The sequence below is a fragment of the Pan paniscus genome, chromosome 13 (genome assembly GCF_029289425.2).
Source record: "Pan paniscus chromosome 13, NHGRI_mPanPan1-v2.0_pri, whole genome shotgun sequence".
Taxonomy (NCBI): Eukaryota; Metazoa; Chordata; class Mammalia; order Primates; family Hominidae; genus Pan; species Pan paniscus.
In genome coordinates, this window is record NC_073262.2 from 133,871,628 (window position 1) to 133,889,264 (window position 17,637).

The 17,637-nt window shown below is 45.0% G+C and overlaps 1 protein-coding gene across 22 annotated transcripts in view; it reads left to right on the top strand.

The window, feature by feature from the left end:
• Positions 1-17,637, top strand: part of ARMC9 (armadillo repeat containing 9) — a 190,006-nt gene that overhangs the window by 46,535 nt on the left and 125,834 nt on the right. For all 22 annotated transcript variants that reach the window (XM_063595609.1, XM_063595612.1, XM_063595613.1 and 19 more), the window contains 3 exons: positions 5,512-5,546; positions 7,940-8,051; positions 11,275-11,367. In XM_063595609.1, coding sequence (XP_063451679.1) covers positions 5,512-5,546; positions 7,940-8,051; positions 11,275-11,367 — 240 coding nt within the window. The remainder of the gene's footprint in view (positions 1-5,511; positions 5,547-7,939; positions 8,052-11,274; positions 11,368-17,637) is intronic.

The window sequence follows — 17,637 nt, forward strand, 5'->3', positions numbered from 1 at the left end:
GGTGAGGGGCTGCCAGGGAGAGGAGCTGGTGACTAGAGCCTTGCGGGGGCCTGGGTTGAGGCTGAGCAGATGCGATTTTTACAAAGACCCCTGTGTTGAGTGTGGAAGGAGGGCTGGAGGAGAGACCTGAAGCAGGGGAGTGGGCAGAGCAAATGTGGACTTTGGGACCCGACTACCTGATTAGATTCTTGTTCTAGGGGAAGTTGCTCAGTCCCTGTGTTTGCTGATCTGAAAGTGGAAATGGCAGTGCATGAAATGAGTTAATATGTGTAAAGTTCCTACAATGGCATGCCTGGTGACTAGTGAGCCCTCAGTAAATGTCAGTGAGTACATCCTTATTAAGCTAAGGTGGTAGTTCAGAGGAGAGAAGTCGTCCTGAATGGAGCCCCTGGCACGGGGATTGGAGAGAAGGTAGCAGCTGTGGGATGGAATCAGTAGGACCTGATACTTTGGGAGATGTAGAGAGTGAAGAGGCCACTTTTTTCTTTTCTTTTTCTGTTTCTTTTTCTTTTTTTTTGAGATGGAGTCTGGCTCTGTCACCCAGGCTGGAGTGCAGTGGTGCGATCTCGGCTCACTGCAACCTCCGCCTCCCGGATTCAAGCGATTCTCCTGCCTCGGCCTCCCAAGTAGCTGGGACTACAGGTGCCCGCCACCACGCCTAGCTAATTTTTGTATTTTTAGTAGAGATGGGGTTTCACCATATTCGCCAGGCTAGTCTCAAACACCTGACCTTGTGATTCACCTGCCTCAGCCTCCCAAAGTGCTGGGATGACAGATGTGAGCCACTGCACCCGGCCTGGCCACTCTTAACTAATTTAATTCCTTAACAATCCTGTGAGGTAGGTACTGCTGGTGCCACCATTATGCAGATGAGGAAACTGAGGCGTGGGGAGTTATTCGGTCATTTATCCTCCTCATTGGATTGTGAGCGCTCTGAGAAGGGCATTTGCTTTCTTCACTGCGTATCACTAGCGCATAGCAGAGACCTGGCTGATGGGGGCAGTCAGTAGGTATGCTTTGCTTGCCAAATGCATGAAATACTGCAGCCTTCTCTCCTTAATTTTTTTTTTTTTTTTTTTTGAGACAGGGTCTTGCTCTGTCACCAAGGCTGCACTGCAGTGGTATAATCATAGCTCACTGCAGCCTCAACCTCCTGGGCTCAGGTGATCCTTCCACCTCAGCCTCCCGAGTAGCTGGGACTACAGGTGTGCACCACCACACCTGGCTAATTTTTACTTTTTGTTGAGATGAGTCTCACTGTGTTGCCTGGCTGGCCTTCTCTCATTGAGAGCATGCTGAGCCACTCCTTCTACAGCCATCTCCAGCTTTGTTTATTTTATTAGATACTAAAGTTGTAATAATGTTTATCAGACTGGCTGTACTCATGAAAGGGCCAATTATTACTGCTTTTCAACCAATTTATTCACAGGGCAAATAGAATGATAGAGAGTTTAGCAAAAGAGTGTTTTAAAAGGTAGAAAACGTTTTTTGGCTACGGAAAAAGGAGAATGTTGATAAATTTCATTTGTGGAAATAACCAGCCAATATCACTAATTATCAAGTATTTTTCTTTATATATTATGGTAATATTTTATTTATTTTTGAGACAGAGCTTTGCTCTTGTCACCCAGGCTGGAATGCAATGGCATGATCTCGGCTCACTGCAACCTCTGCATCACTGATTCAAGCAATTCTCCTTCCGCAGCCTCCCAAGTAGCTGGGATTACAGGCACCTGCCACCATGCCCAGCTAATTTTTGTACTTTTAGTGGAGACGGGGTTTCACCATGTTGGTCAGGCTGGTCTCGAACTCCTGACCTCAAGTGATCCACCCACCTCGGCCTCCCAAAGTACTGGGATTACAGGCATGAGCCACCGCTCCCGGCCATGCTAATATTTTAGTATGGCCGTGTCCTTACTTGACCCGTCTGACTTGTTATCTTAGCTTCTTGGTCTCTGTAAGGTGTTAGGTGAATAATTTTTTTTCTTTTTTGATACAGGGTCTCACTCTGTTGCCCAGGCTGGAGTGCAATGGTGTGATCTTAGCTCACTGCAGCCTCAACCTCCCAGGCTCAAGCAATCCTCCCACCTCAGCCTCTTGAGTAGCTGGGACCACAGGCACGTGCCATCACAACCCCCTAATTTTTTTTTTTTTTTTTTGTAGAGATAGGGTTTCATCATGTTGCTCTGGCTGGTCTCAAACTCCTGGGCTCAAGTGATCCTCCTGCCTCAGCCTCCCAAAGTGTTGGGAGTACAGGCGTGAACGGCTATGCCCAGCTAGATGAATAATTTAGATGACATTTCAAACTTATTTTCTAAACTCACTATTTAAGCCAACAACAGGAATAGGTAATTTCTTTATTAAAACAATCAAGGGTTAAAAAGTATAAAAACATACATGCATGGTCTGAGCCACTTTTTTAATTTTAGTTTTTATTTTCATTGTTTTTTGTTTTTGTTTTTGTTTTTGTGTTTTGAGATGGAGTCTTGGTCTGTCACCCAGGCTGGAGTGCAGTGGTGTGATCGCAGCTCAGTCTCCTGTGTTCAAGCGATTCTCCTGCCTCAGCCTCCTGAGTAGCTGGGACTACAGGTGTGTGCCACCACGCCCAGCTAATTTTTTGTATTTTTAGTAGAGATGGAGTGTCACCATGTTGGCCAGGCTGGTCTTGAACTCCTGACCTCAAGTGATTTGCCTGCCTCGGCCTCCCAAAGTGCTGGGTTTACAGGCCAGGGCCACTGTGCCTGGCTGATCTGAGCCATGTAAAAGTGGTGTTTGGCTGGGCGCGGTTTGGCTGGATTGAACCTGGTAGGCGGAGGTTGCAGTGAGCTGAGGTCATGCCACTGTATTCCAGCCTGGGAGACAGAGTGAGACTGTGTCTCAAAAAAAAAGAAAAAAAAAATGTTATGGACCAGAGTTGGGCTTCTCCAAGTTTATTGTGCAGGCATGTCCGCTGGGGACCTGGCTAAAGTGCAGGTTCTGGTTCAGGAAGTCTGGGATGGGACCCAAAATTCTGCATTTCCAATGAGAGCTGGATGATGCTGCTTGTCTGAGGAGCACACTTTGAGTAGCAGGGGGCTGCAGAGTCCAGAAACAAACCTAAGGATAGATGTATACCTAGCAGACAACAGAGGTAGGAAAGGGGTGGTTTATTTCATGGGTCACGGAGTCAGATGCTGTCAGGGCTAGGAAGTGTGTAAAGCAGCTGGTGTCAGGCTGTAGGGAGCTCTGGGGCCTGAAGATGATGTTCCTTCCACCTTAGTGTTCACATTCTAATTTAAAAAGGAAGAACAAAAAGGAGGTGAAGAAAAAGATAGGGAGGAAGCAAGACTTACTGATGGAAGCATTTTGAGGTGATGTTGGATGGCCTGGGTGGGACTTACATGACGCAGCACAACTGGCTCTCGGGGAACAAGAAAACAAAGTTGCATGCCTCACTCACACCACAGAGGAAAATACAGTAGCATGAATTCCAGAAGGATGAAATCTCTAAATGTAAAAAATAAAGCTATGAAAATCTTAGAAGAATTGAGAGAATGTGTGTATCATCTTGAGGTAGGGTAGACCTTCTTAAGCAAGACTGAAATCCATGAAAACAATCTGGTATCACATAAGGCATGAAGGCAAAGTCAAAAAGCAGGTAATGTCTATGAAAAATAATGGCCAATATCACTAAAGTTTAAGAAAGTAAACTCTTTTCTACCCTTCGAATTGATGGAAGTTTTAGAGCGATAGGCTCCAGTACTGATAACGAAAAAGGAAAGCTTTCCTTCAGTGCGGGGTGTCTGGCAATGTTTATCAGAATTGAAAATCACATACCCTTTGATCTAGATTTTGGAAGTCTAGCTTAGCTCACAAAACAAAATATCAGTAAGTACAAGCATGGTGGCGCACACCCGTAATCCCAGCTACTCTGGAGGCTGAGGCAGGAGGATTGCTTGAGCCCAGGAGTTCAAGACCAGTCTGGGCAATATAGTGAGACCCTATCTATAAAAAAAAAAAAAAAATTGAAAAAAATTGAAAAAAATTGAAAAAAATTTAAGTATCATTAACTGACAATAAGATTTTTAACAAGGCTTCTGTAATTTCATGCACACAGGGGAGAATCATAAAATGGATCCCCAAGTGCCCATCACCCAGCTTCAGCAATAAATGGCATTTCACTAATCTTGCTTGCTTTCTTCTCCTCTACTTATTCCCTGCCCCCACCCTGGAGTTCTTTAAAAGCCAATTCCAAACATGTCATGTCACCTGTAAATCATTCAATATACATTTCTAACTGATCAGAGGCTTTAATATACAAGCACATAGCCACAACACCAAAGACAGTTAACACTAATTCCTTAGTATCTAATACCAGTCCACTCCATATTCAGATTTTCCTTATTTTCTCAAAATATCTTTTTACAGTTGGTTTGAGTCAGTTCAAACAAGCACTACACACTGTATCTGCTTATATGTTTCTCAGATGTATTTTAGTACATACTTAATACAGCACTACCTGTAGTGGCAAAAAGAAACACACACACACACTCACACACACACACACACACACACGCGCGCAATAAATGGGACAAGAATCTCCGTAAAGTAGGTGATGATTTTGCCTATAGACAGGATCAGGATTAAAAGAGAGTGGGGTGGAAGAGGGGTTGTTAATGTTTTTTAAACACGTGTAGAAAACGTTTGACTTGGTACAAAGTGCACATTTTTATACTTGAAGAGAAAATCTTAATAAAGAAAACAGCCAGAATAATATAATGATTCATATTGCTTTTGTTCTTCACAATGTATTTAACTAGGCAGTTTGAAATGCCCCTGGGAGTTTGGTCAGGGAGAACCCATCGTTTTCTATAGAGGATTTTTTTTTGTTTGGTTGTTTTTGTTTTTTTTCTAAAGAAAATAAAGGAATCAAAGAATGGTTACTCCGTAGGCAGAGCAGCCTCTAGAGTTTTTCTTGGAGTGGTGTAACATCAAACCAGGGCTGGGTAGGCTGTGAGCTGGATTAGTGGTGTGTAACTTTAGTTTGGGTTGATGTTTACATCATATGTGACTTTGGTTGGTGAATCCTGGTGGATTAAAACTTTGCACATCTGGGCCAGGCGCGGTGGCTCACGCCTGTAATTCCAGCACTTTGGGAGGCCGAGATGGGCGGATCACGAGGTCAGGAGATTGAGACCATCCTGGCTAACACGGTGAAACCCCGTTTCTACTAAAAATACAAAACAAAATTAGCTGAGCATGGTGGCAGGTGCCTGTAATCCCAGCTACTCAGGAGGCTGAGGCAGGAGAATGGCGTGAACCCGGTAGGCGGAGGTTGCGGTGAGCCAAGATTGCGCCACTGCACTCCAGCCTGGGCGACAGAGCAAGACTCAGTCTCAAAAAAAACAAAAACAAAAACAAAAAAACCTAACTTGCACATCTGTTGATTCCATGCTATTAGGGTAATTTGGGATCCGTGCATTGCTATCAGTGTTTAACACCGTCTGTTTTCTTCTGTCCTCTTCCCCCTAGGCATCCACCATGTTACGAGCCTCCTTGGCACCCGTGTAAGTAACTGCTCTTAGGAATTTTTATTAAGGAGAACAGCAATGTGTAAAACGGGAATTCAAAGTGTCTTTAATAAACACTTAGCAGCCTAGGTTAGAGGAATGCCTTTGAGCTAGAGCTACATGTGAATATTAAAGGAAATACGAGTACTTATAAGTAATGTTGTTAAACTAGAATTATTTTTTATTGCCTGTGTGGTTTTTTTTTGTTGTGTTTTTTTTTTTTTGAGACAGAGTTTCGCTCTTGTTGCCCAGGCTGGAGTACAATGGCGCAATCTCAGCTCACCAGAACCTCCGCCTCCCGGGTTCAAGCGATTGTCCTGCCTCAGCCTCCCGATTACAGGCATACGCCACCACGCCTGGCTAATTTTGTATTTTTAATAAAGACGGGTTTTCTCCATGTTGGTCAGGCTGGTCTTGAACACCCAACCGCAAGTGATCCACCCCCTTTGGCCTCCCAGAGTGCTGGGAATATAGGCGTGAGCCATCGCGCCCAGCCATCTTATATTGTTAATTCTATTCTTTTGGTAAGGAAGCCTCAAACAAAAAAACCTGTTGAATTGTTCATATGGTATTGTATAGAAGTGAATCTAATCTGCTATCATAGTGCAATCCACAGAGTGTTGCACTGTCTGAATTTATGTTGTCTGCTGGTTCACACTGTGATCAGGGCCATGGGCAGCCCTGTGTGTGCCTGAGCACTCCTGTCCTGATGAGTTGGGCTGTCCCCCTTAAGAGTGTCTGATGCTGTGGTGGGAAGGGAGTTGAGAATCTTTGACTTGGGCATGAGGACCAGGGTGGCTTCTGGGACCCTCTGAGCCAGCTTTGCGGGAGAGGAGGGGAAGACAGGGGTGCTGTGTGATTCCTCACACACCTGAGATGCCCACAGCCTTCCTCCTCCCTCAGCCCTGCCTGAGTCTGACCTTGACCCCACGCTTTATTCTCTCCTACCACTTTGGCAGCAGTATCACTGCACAGACTGCTAGGGTTAAAAGCCCACCCCTGCTACCCTCCCTGTGACCGGGGATTACTTGTTTAATTTCTCTGTGCCTCAGTTTCCTCACTTACAAAATGAGGAGAATCATAGTAATTCTATTATAGGATTATTGTGAGGATCAAAATTAGTTAATACGTATACAACACTTAGCATTTGGCGTAATACTGTATATTACACCAAAATTAGGAAACTATCATTGATACAGTACTGTGAACTAGACTGCAAACCTCATTTAGTCTCACCAGTTTTTCCATGCCCTCTAATCTCCTTTTCTACAATAAAACAACAATAAAACAACAATAAAACAAAACGTGAAGACGCTTGTTTTAGCGACAAGGAAGCTGAGGTGATTCCTTTTGTTTCTGGCTGACCGAAGGTGGGTGGCAGGGCAGTCTGAGCTGTGTGGATCTCCAATCCAAGGTCTCTCCTCACTGAAACCTGGCTCCCCAGAGGTCTTTGGAGTCTCCCTAAGGAGGATCTGCAAATTGTCCTACAACCAATCTCCTGCCTACGTTCCCATGCTGCTTCCTGACCACACCTTCTACCTCCTTGGAGGGCTACGCCACCCACCTAATTACTCTTTTTTTCTTTTTTTTTTTCTTTTCTTTGAGACGGAGTCTTGCTGTGTCTTGCCTAGACCGGAGTGGTGCAATCTCGGCTCACTGCAGCCTCTGCCTCCTGGGTTCAAGCGATTCTCCTGTCTCAGCCTCCTGAGTAGCTGGGACTACAGGCGTGTGTCACTATGCCCGGCTAATTTTGTGTTTTTAGTAGAGACGGGGTTTCACCATGTTGGCCAGGCTGGTCTCGAACTCCTGACCTTAGGTGATCCACCCACGCAGGCCTCCCAAAGTGCTGGGATTACAGGCCTGAGCCACCATGCCCGGCCCCCGACTACTTACTCTTCACACTTGTTTCCTGACTGTTGTTCATATTCCCCCAGTCCAGTAGCTCAGGCTTGAGAGGAACAGTGGCTTCAGGTGTTTAGGTAGAACTCTTGGGGCCTGCTGATGCTAATTTTCTTTGAATTATGTCCAAAATTCTAAACAGAACTTCAGTGGAAAGTCATGATGCCCTCAAGGTGATTTCTTCCCTATCCTAGGGAGGTCTGGCTGAAGGTGAATGTAGGGGTTTCTAAATCTGTTCAGGCAAAGACTCCTTGTTTTAGGAAAAATGTTAAACAGAACCTAAGTCCATCCAACAGAATAGGCAGAGCTGAGCTGGTTGAAGCTGAGGTAGGAGCCTAGAACCCAGCCCGCCTTCCAAGTGGAAGCCGGGAGGTCATGCTGGCAGCCCATGGGAACAGCAGGCTCTAGCTCGGGTGTCATAATGCTCAGGAGGTGTAATAAACATGCCCTTTTGCCCTTTTCTTTCTCTTTGAACTTGTGTTGCTGAGTAGGAAATTGAAGGATGTCCCATTACTGCCCTCCTTGGATTATGAGAAACTGAAGAAGGATTTGATTTTGGGCAGTGACCGCTTGAAAGCCTTCTTGTTGCAGGCTCTGCGCTGGGTAGGTGCCTTTGTCTTAAAGTTAGAAAACAAAACCAAACCAGTGCTGGTTTTCTTGGCTGGCTACCTTGCTTGTATCTTTTAACCCATCTTCCAGAAATCTTTCTTCCCCACTGTCTGCTGACACCAAGAACGGAAGTCAAAAGCCACTTCTGAAGATAGCCTGGGCCTCCTTTTAGAAACTCCTATATTATGGCAATTGTGATGTAATGAGTTAGATAAATGAATTTCAAGGCCCAAGAGACTGCACCTGTGTGTAGCCCTTTCCTGGTGATGAGCCCCACTCTGCTTGTGTGAGTGCGTGGAGTCAGGGTTACCCACAGTCCCACAGAGGTTCTGTATTCAGGCACTGCCATGCAGCCACCCTGGACAGGCACCAATGAAAGAACTCCTGTTCACAAGGCCTAAGGAAAGTGTCCTGGTCCCCATCGCTACTTTTCTGCCTAGTCTTCATATTGAGTGCAGTTGAAGTCAGCAATTGGTTCTCAAGCTTTTTAGTGTCAGACCCTTTCCACTCTCAAAAATTACTGAGGACCTCAGAGAGCTTTCATTTATGTGAATTTTACCTACCAATATTTACAGCATTTGAAATTAAAACTGAGAGGATTTGGCTGGGCATGGTGGCTCATGCCTGTAATCCCAGCACACTGGCAGGCCGAGGCAGGTGGATCACCTGAGGTCAGGAGTTCAAGACCATCCTGGCCAACATGGCAAAACCCCATCTCTACTAAAAATACAAAAAAATTAGCCAGGCATGATGGCAGGTGCCTGTAGTCCCAGCTACTCAGGAGACTGAGGCAGGAGAATTGCTTGAACCTGGGAGGCAGAGGTTGCAGTGAGCCAAGATCACACCACTGCACTCCAGCCTCGGTGACAGAGCGAGACCCCATCTCAAACAAAACAAAACAAAACAAAACCCTGAAGATTTGAAATATATGTTTATTAATTCATTTAAAATGAGCAATAATAAATGACATGTTAACATAAATAACATTTTTGTGACAAATACTACTTTCCAAACAACAATAAAATTGTGAGAAGAGCAGCATTGTTCTGCAGTTGTCTTTAATGTCTGGCTTGATGGAAGACAGCTGGATTCTCATATCTGCTTTGTGTTTGATTGTCAGTGTCACACTTCATATGGCCTCCCAGAGATTGATCATAAAAAAGGCATTGTCACATCTTAGTATTATGAAAATTGTGAACTTGCAGACCTGCTAAAGGGTTTGGGGGACCTCATAGGGTTCCCTGGACCACACTGAGAACTGCTGACTCAAGCCAACACTGGTTGAGCCAGCAGTTCTTTATCTGAACAGTCCATTCTAATTCATTAGCATCAGACACCTTCATGGACCCCCGAATTTCAAGGTATCTTGGCATCAGGATCCTTAGCAATTTCCCATCTGTGGATAGAAACAGTTCTCACTTGCATGCTTATATGGTAGTGCTTCCTGAAGTACGTCTTGAGGACTCGGACGACGTATCCAGGATCCACAGGAAGAGTCCTGTGGACAAGCAGTGGTGTCTGCTCTGGTTTTGTTTGGGTCAGGACTAGAGTGGGTGGGGCAGCATGAGTCATCCACGGTGGCTGTTTCCTCCCTGGCCATTGCCTCTCTCTGCTCAAGCTCTCAAACTCATCTTTTATGCGGCTCTTGGTTTACTGATGCTGCACTTCCTCTCAGTCCGTGCTACTCCTGAGCCTCTTGCTGAGACAGGGTATTCCTTTGCTGAGAGAGTGACATCTTCACAGAATAACCAGGAAAAGTGAACAGTTTTCTGTTTTTGTCTGTGTCCCCCTCCAGTGCCCCCACCCAGCTTCTTGCCCCTGCTTCAACCTCAGTGAACTCAACGGAAGGGTAGCAGCACCCCAGTGTGACATTCCAGGCACACCCTGGCCATGGTCATCACATCTGTTGGCAGTGCCTGCTCTGGAGGCCTCCCCGGCTCTCCTTCCAGCCCAGGGCGTCTGATGCTCTGGCCTGCGCTCTTGCCCACGCTAAGAACTAGCATATTCCTTGCACATCCAGCTTCTCTTTGGCTAGAAGCAGGGCTTGCAGCCTCAGGATTTTTATCTAGTAGGATTTTCCTGAAAAAGCAAGGATATTTGCTCACTCTGTTACATGCTTTTTCATATCCCACCTCACACCTGTACACACCGATGTGCACACACCGATGTGCACACACACATACCCATTATACATGCTCTTCACACGAAAGTTTTCTTCTAGCCCTGTGGACATTGCGTAAATTTTTACTTGTAGCAACATGACAGTTTTGCGGCTTTCTAAAATCTACAGAATTCTAGCCAGCTACCTCTACACTCATGCATGCACGCACACGTGCACACACACGCACATGCACTGTATCACTCTGTCATTCCCAATAGGATAGGATAGAGTGAATTTGTTGGCAGGGCATGCATTCAGAGTGCTCTACAGTCAGCCCTGGGCCCCTCCCACGGAGCCCACTCCACTGTGCCCTGTATTGTACTTCCCTGAGCTAGACCTCACTTCCCTATCCCCCACTGTGCTCACGCTCCCCTGTGCTGGTTAATAGGCTGCCCATCCTGCAGGGGCCAGCTCCTGAGCCCCTTTATATAAGAAATGCTTCTCTGTGCATGGATGAGCTCTTCCCTATCTGCACACTTACAGTCTGAGCATTTTGCTGCCTCACTTCTCTGGAGAGTTCACATGTATAAGTTGGCTCCTTGTGTCACCCATTAGGACATCATAGGTTCTTTTTTTTTTTTTTTTTTTTTGAGACCGAGTCTTGCTCTGTCGCCCAGGGTGGAGTGCAGTGGCGCGATCTCGGCTCACTGCAACCTCCGACTCCTGGGTTCACACCATTCTCCTGCCTCAGCCTCCCGAGTAGCTGGGTCTACAGGCGCCTGCCACCACACCCGGCTAATTTTTTTGTATTTTTAGTAGAGACAGGGTTTCACCATGTTAGCCAGGATGGTCTTGATCTCCTGACCTCGTGATCCACCTGCCTCGGCCTCCCAAAGTGCTGGGATTACAGGCGTGAGCCACCACGCCCGTCCCGCATCATAGATTCTCGTTTTGGTTGGCTGGTTAACTTGCCACCACTCCCCAAGCTGGATATTACTTATTTTGTTTGGTTAAATGTGTAGGTACTGATACTGCCATCTAAAACACACCTGCTATGAGAAACTTTTCTCCATGATAAGAGTTAGGTCTCACTACTTTTGTTTTTCTTTGCTCCAGCGCTTGACCACATCCCATCCGGGAGAGCAGAGGGAGACCGTTCTGCAAGCCTACATCAGCAATGACCTCTTGGACTGTTATAGCCACAACCAGGTTGGTAAGAGGTGGGGCCAGATCCCAGCCAGGGCCTTCAATTCTAGGGAATGATCTTAGCAGATGGGGGAAGCTTATAATTTCTCTGCACATTTTCAGCTTCGTAACTGTATGTCAGCCTTGAGCTCATGAGGTTCTGGGCATTGGCTTACTTTTTGCTTCTAGTGAAGAGTTATAAACAAGTTAGAACTGCCTGATTCATCATCTCTGGAGCTCTTTTCTGCCGTTTTTCCTTTTCTCAAATTCCCTACTCTTTACCTCACCTCACTGCTTACCATGAGTCCTGAAAACTGAGTATGACTTCGGAGGGACAAGGTAGGTAAGCAAATTCAGGTTGTTTACATCTGGGCCTGACTAAAAATTTCTTTAACACAGTACTTACTTATAGTTTTGGACCAGATAGTTCTACTGATCCTGTGGGAAAAGTATGAGACTTGGGGTAAAATAAACTGGCTTTCAAACCTCTGCTCTACCACTCATTAGCCAGGTCACCGTAAGCAAGTTACTCAGTCTCAGGCACCTCCTCATCTGGGCAAGGAGCCGCGCCTGCCTCGGGAGGTCGTTGGGATGATTACATGCAGTCAGGTGGGGGAAGTCCTTAGCCCCAGGCCTGGCACCAAGTAGTCACTACATGGTCTTTTTCTTCTGTCCTTGCCCCTCCTACCTGTATCTGCACCAAACTTCACTGGACAGGAGGAGGATCAGGATTTTGAATTCGGCACGTGTTAAGAGTGTACTACATTTTATTTTATTTCAGTTGAATTTTTATCCAGAGTGCTGTAAAAATGTAAAGCTATTGTTAAACTTCACAACGTGTGCACTGAGTGGAGTATCAAATGCTCTGGACACTCACCGATTAAACAGCTGTCTTAGGCCATTTCCTGCTGCTGTAACAGAATACCACAGATAGGGTAATTTATAAACAATCCAAGGGTATTGTCCTCATAGTTCTGGAGTCTAGGAAGTCCAAGAGCATGGCGCCAGCATCTGGCAAGAGTCATCCCAAAGCAAAAGGCAGAAGGCAGAAGTGAGCATGCAAGTCAGAGAATGGGGGTCGAAGCTGTCTTTTTATCAGGAGGCTACTCACACAATAACTAACTCACTCCGGCAATGATGGCATTAATCCATTAATGCCTAATATCCTCTTAAAGGTCCCACCTCCCTGTACTACTACATTGGCAATTAAATGTCGATATGAGTTTTGGTGGGGACATTGAAACCATAGCAACAGACCGTGGGAAAGTGAGTTTCACATTCATCTGTTGTGCATACAGGCAATACAATCTGAGTTTTGAGTTGCCAGTTTACTCTGTGAATGTAGTCTTAATGTTCTCATGAATGAGTTAAGTTTGAAAATAGTCTCTCATATTCTTGACTTATTTTCTTGCTTTTTTTTCCTGTTTGGATTTATAATGGCATTGAATCCAGCCTACAAGGCATGAAGCAGCTGAATAATGTATTGTTATAACTTCCAAACTCAAATTAAAGAGTAAAGTCAATACTGATTATTTCTAACATTATTTCATTGAGTCGAAGATACACTTTTTCCCCCCATTTTAACATCTTTGCTATTAGGGTGTATCTGACAGTCAATGGCATTTTATAGTTTAATTGGCAGGTTTTTTTTTCTTTCTTGATTATGTATAAAATGATAATGTGTCCTCTGATGAAAGGTGTGTTGGGTTTTGTCATCTGTGGTTTTTGTCAAAAAGGCAGTGACCTCTATAGCCATTGAAGAGAGTAATTTCTTCCTCAAGTCGTTATATGTAATTGCTGTGGTTTACTTATATATATTTTTTGAGATGGAGTCTCTCTTGTCACCCAGGTTGGAGTGCAGTGGCGCAATCTCAGCTCACTGCAACCTCTACCTCCTGGGTTTAAGCAATTCTCCTGCCTCAGCCTCCCAAGTAGCTGGGATTACGGGTGCCCACCACCACACCCAGCTAATTTTTTTATTTTTAGTAGAGACGGGATTTCACTGTGTTGGCCAGGCTAGTCTCGAACTCCTGACCTCAGATGATCCACCCACCTCAGCCTCCCAAAGTGCTGGGATTACAGGCGTGAGCCACTGTGCCCAGCTATGGTTTATTTATTTATTTATTCATTTATTCATTTTGAGATGGGGTTTCACTCTAGTCACCCAGGCTGGAGTGCAGTGGCACGATCTCGGCTCACTGCGACCTCCACCTCCTGGGTTCAAGCGATTCTCTTGCTTCAGCCTCCCAAGTAGCTGGGATTACAGGCATGCGCCATCACGCCCAGCTAATTTTGTATTTTTAGTAGAGATGGGATTTCTCCATGTTGATCAGGCTGGTCTCGAACTCCTGACCTCAGGTGATCCGCCCACCTCAGCCTCCCAAAGTGCTGGGATTACAGGCCTGAGCCACTGTTCCCAGCCTGGTTTATTTTTTTAAGAAGAAATGAGCTGCTGGGCACAGTGGCTCACGCCTGTAATTCCAGCACTTTGGTAGGCCGAGGTGGGTGGATCAGGAGGTTAGGAGATCAAGACCAGCCTGGCCAACATGGTGAAACCCTGTCTCTGCTAAAAAAATTAGCCAGACGTGGTGGCACGCACCTGTAATCCCAGATACCCAGGAGGCTGAGGCAGGAGAATTGCTTGAACCCGGGAGACGGAGGTTGCAGTGAGCGGAGATGGCACCACTGCATTCTAGCCTGGCGACAGAGTGAGACTGCGTCTCAAAAAAAAAAAAAAAAAGAAGAAGAAATGAGCTGAACCCTTGAACTCTTTTACACTGCTGGTGGCAATGTAAATTAGTACAACCACTATGGAAAACAGTATGGAGATTCCTTAAAGAACTCAATGTAGAACTACCATTTGGTCCAACAATCCCACTAGTGGCCATCCACCCAAAGGAAAAGAAGTCATTATATGAAAAAGACACATGCACACACACGTTTTCAATTTGCAGTTACAAAGATTTGGAACCAACCTAAGTGCCCATCAACCAAAGAGTGGATAAAGAAAATGTAGTATATATACAACATGAGATACCACTCAGCCATAAAAAGGAATGAAATAATGTCTTTTGCTGCAATTTGGATGGAGCTGGAGGCCTTATTCTAAGTGAAGTAACTCAGGAATGGAAAATCAAATATCATATGTTCCCACTTGTAAGTAGGAGCTAAGATATGAGGATGCAAACAAAAATTTTATAATGGACCTTGCACAGGTGACAGTGTTCACTGTATCCACTGGGTGCACTGAAGTCTCAGAAGTCACCACTAAATAACTTACCCTGTAATTAAAAACCACCTGTAACCCAGAAACTTGAAATAAAACTTTTTTTCTAAAAAAAAAAAAAGAAGAAATAGGCCAGGTGTGGTGGTTCATGCCTGTAATCCCAGCACTTTGGGAGGCCTGAGGTGGGCAGATCACTTGAGGTCAGGTGTTGAGACCAGCCTGGCCAACATGGTGAAACCCTGTCTCTACTAAAAATGCAAAAATTAGCCAGGTATGGTGGTGTGCACCTGTAATCCCAGCTACTTGGGAAGCTGAGTGCTTGAACCCGGGAGACTGAGGTTGCAGTAAGCTGAGATTGCGCCACTGGACTCTAGCCTGGGCAGCAGACTGAGACTCCATCTCAAAAAAAAAAAGAAGAAATGAGTTGAAGTCCTCTTAAGATGTCAGAGAATCTGCAGGGCAGAAAGACTTCTTGTCCAACATGGATGCTGTGTCACTATGGCACCAAGGTAAACTGACCTGTACAGACAGGAAATTGAATTCGTTGGTTCATTCCTCTCCCATAGTGGTTCTCAAAGTTTAACATGCATCGTTATCTCCTGGAGGTCTCATTAAAACAGATCACTGGGTCCCACCAACAGTTTCCATTCAATAGGTCTATGGTGGGGCCCAAGGATTTGCATTTCCAACAAGTTTTCCAGTGATGCTAATACTGCTGGTCCAGGATGCGTTGAGAATTACAGCTTGAGACCAAAAACTTGAATGGAGCCAAATTTAATGAAATTGTAGAGAACTGAATTGTTCATTTTTAGCTGAATTCTTAGTTTCTAGACTTCATAAATATCTCTCTTCATATCTCTAAGCATCTTACCCATTTTTAGGTGTACAGTTCAGTGGTATTAAACACATTCATAATGTGCAACCATCACGTGCCATCCATCTCCATAAATAACTTTTTTCATCTAGTAAAACTGAAACTCTGTACCCATTAAGCAATAATTCTCCATTTCCCCCTACTCCAGGCCCCTGGCAAATTCCCATTCTACTATCTGTCTCTATGATTGTGACTACTCCAAATACCTCATATAAGTAGAATTGTACAGTATTTTTCTTTTTGTGACTGGCTTATTTCACTTAGCTAATGTCCTCAGGTTCATCCACGTAGCATATGTCAGAATTTCTTTCCTTTTTAAGGCTAACATTTCATCATATGGGTGGACCATATTTTGCGTATCTATCTCTTCCTCCGTCAGTAGAAGCTACTGTGGATAGTGCTGCTGTGAAGTGTGCATGCACATCCTGACTGTTGTGTTATCTGCTCCTTGCTTTTCTTTATAGTTTTCCCATCTATGTATATCCTGCATAATACAGTGTTTGCTTTTGTGCTGAGTAGCAAGCATCAGCCTTGCTCTGCAAGGAAACAGGACTGTGCCCATGTTAGATGAAGTTAGCTAGGAGAAGATGGCATAAACCAAAGTTTGGGATGACAGTTAGACATAGCCTCCCTGAGCACTTATTGATCCCCTCTGGGGACATTGGTAATCAAAGGTGGGAGAGAGTCCTGGGAAACATAGAGCATCTGGCAGAATTGAAAGGTGGGCCAGGTACCAGTTGTCCAACAGCAATATTTATTTATTTTTTTTATTTTTTGAGACAGTCTCACTCTGTCGCCCAGGCTGGAGTGCAGTGGCGCAATCTCGGCTCACTGCAACCTCCGTCTCCTGGGTTCAAGCAGTTCTCCCACCTCAGCCTCCTGAGTAGCTGGGACTACAGGTGCACGTCACCATGCCCAGCTAATTTTTCTATTTTTATTAGAGATGGGGTTTCACCATGTTGGCCAGGCTGGTCTCAAACTCCTGACCTCAGGTAATCCTCCTGCATCAGCCTCCCAAAGTGCTGGGATTACAGGTGTGAACCACTGCACCCGGCCCGGCGGCAATATTTATGCCCAAGGGCAATGGTGAGCTGCTCTGTATTTTGGCTTTAAGCTCACTTGATCTACTTCTAGTTCTTGATCACTTGAGAACACTTCTGTGGGGGTAAAAAAAACTATTCACAGCTAATCCACACAGCAGGGCATGGAAGGGGGAGCTAGAACTTCACTAGCACTGTTTAGGGTTATCCAAATGCAGATAAGAGTCTGGGCTCGTTTCAGCAGTCATTTTGTTCTCTGTTTAAAAATTGGGACCTCGTGCACTACTTTGGAACACGGGCAGCGTTTACTAAAACTGAATACCTTATGTCCTAGCAAAACCACTCCTAGATAAGCCCCAACCAAAACGTGCCCATATGTTCACTAAAAAACATGCAAGAATATTCATAGCTGCAGTTCTAGAACCAAAACACTGGCTGCAACCCAAATGTCCATCAGCAGTAGAATGAATACCTGTGATGTGTTTGTAAAATGGGATACCTTGAGCAATGAGAAGGAACACAGCAGAGACCCTGGGTGAATATCACAGACATATTGTTGAATGAAAAAGTCAAACATAAGAGAATATATAATATATGGTTTCATTTATTAAAAAATTTAAGGGGGAGCCAAGCAACATGAATCTATGATGTTAGAAGCCAGGAGAGAGGTCACCCTTGGTTTGGAATGGGGTTCTGGAAGGGCATCTGGGACTATGGTCATGTTCTGTTTCTTTATCTGGTTACTAGTTAGCCACGTGTTCACTTTGTGAACACTCATCAGGCTGTACATGTGATCTGTGCAATGCCCTGTGTAGATGCTATACTTCAGCAAAAATTCAACCTAAATGGGTGTAATGGTAATAGGCATCTTGGGGACGACAGCCTTTGACATGTTGCCCTCTCGAATCAGCTGGGTTTAGTCTGGAAAACATTCTGGTGCATAGCTGCTGTCCAGGAGTCTCTTCACCAAACTTTTGTTGATTCCTTTCACCTCTCTCCTGAATTGGATCTCTGTTTCCAGTGCCCCATATTATCTTATTTCTTGACTTGTTCTCTCGGTTGGTGGAACACATCCTTTAGTTAATAGCGTCTAGAGAAAAAGTACACAGGAAGTAAATTTTTTTGAGATCATGTAGGGTCAAGAAATGTCTTCA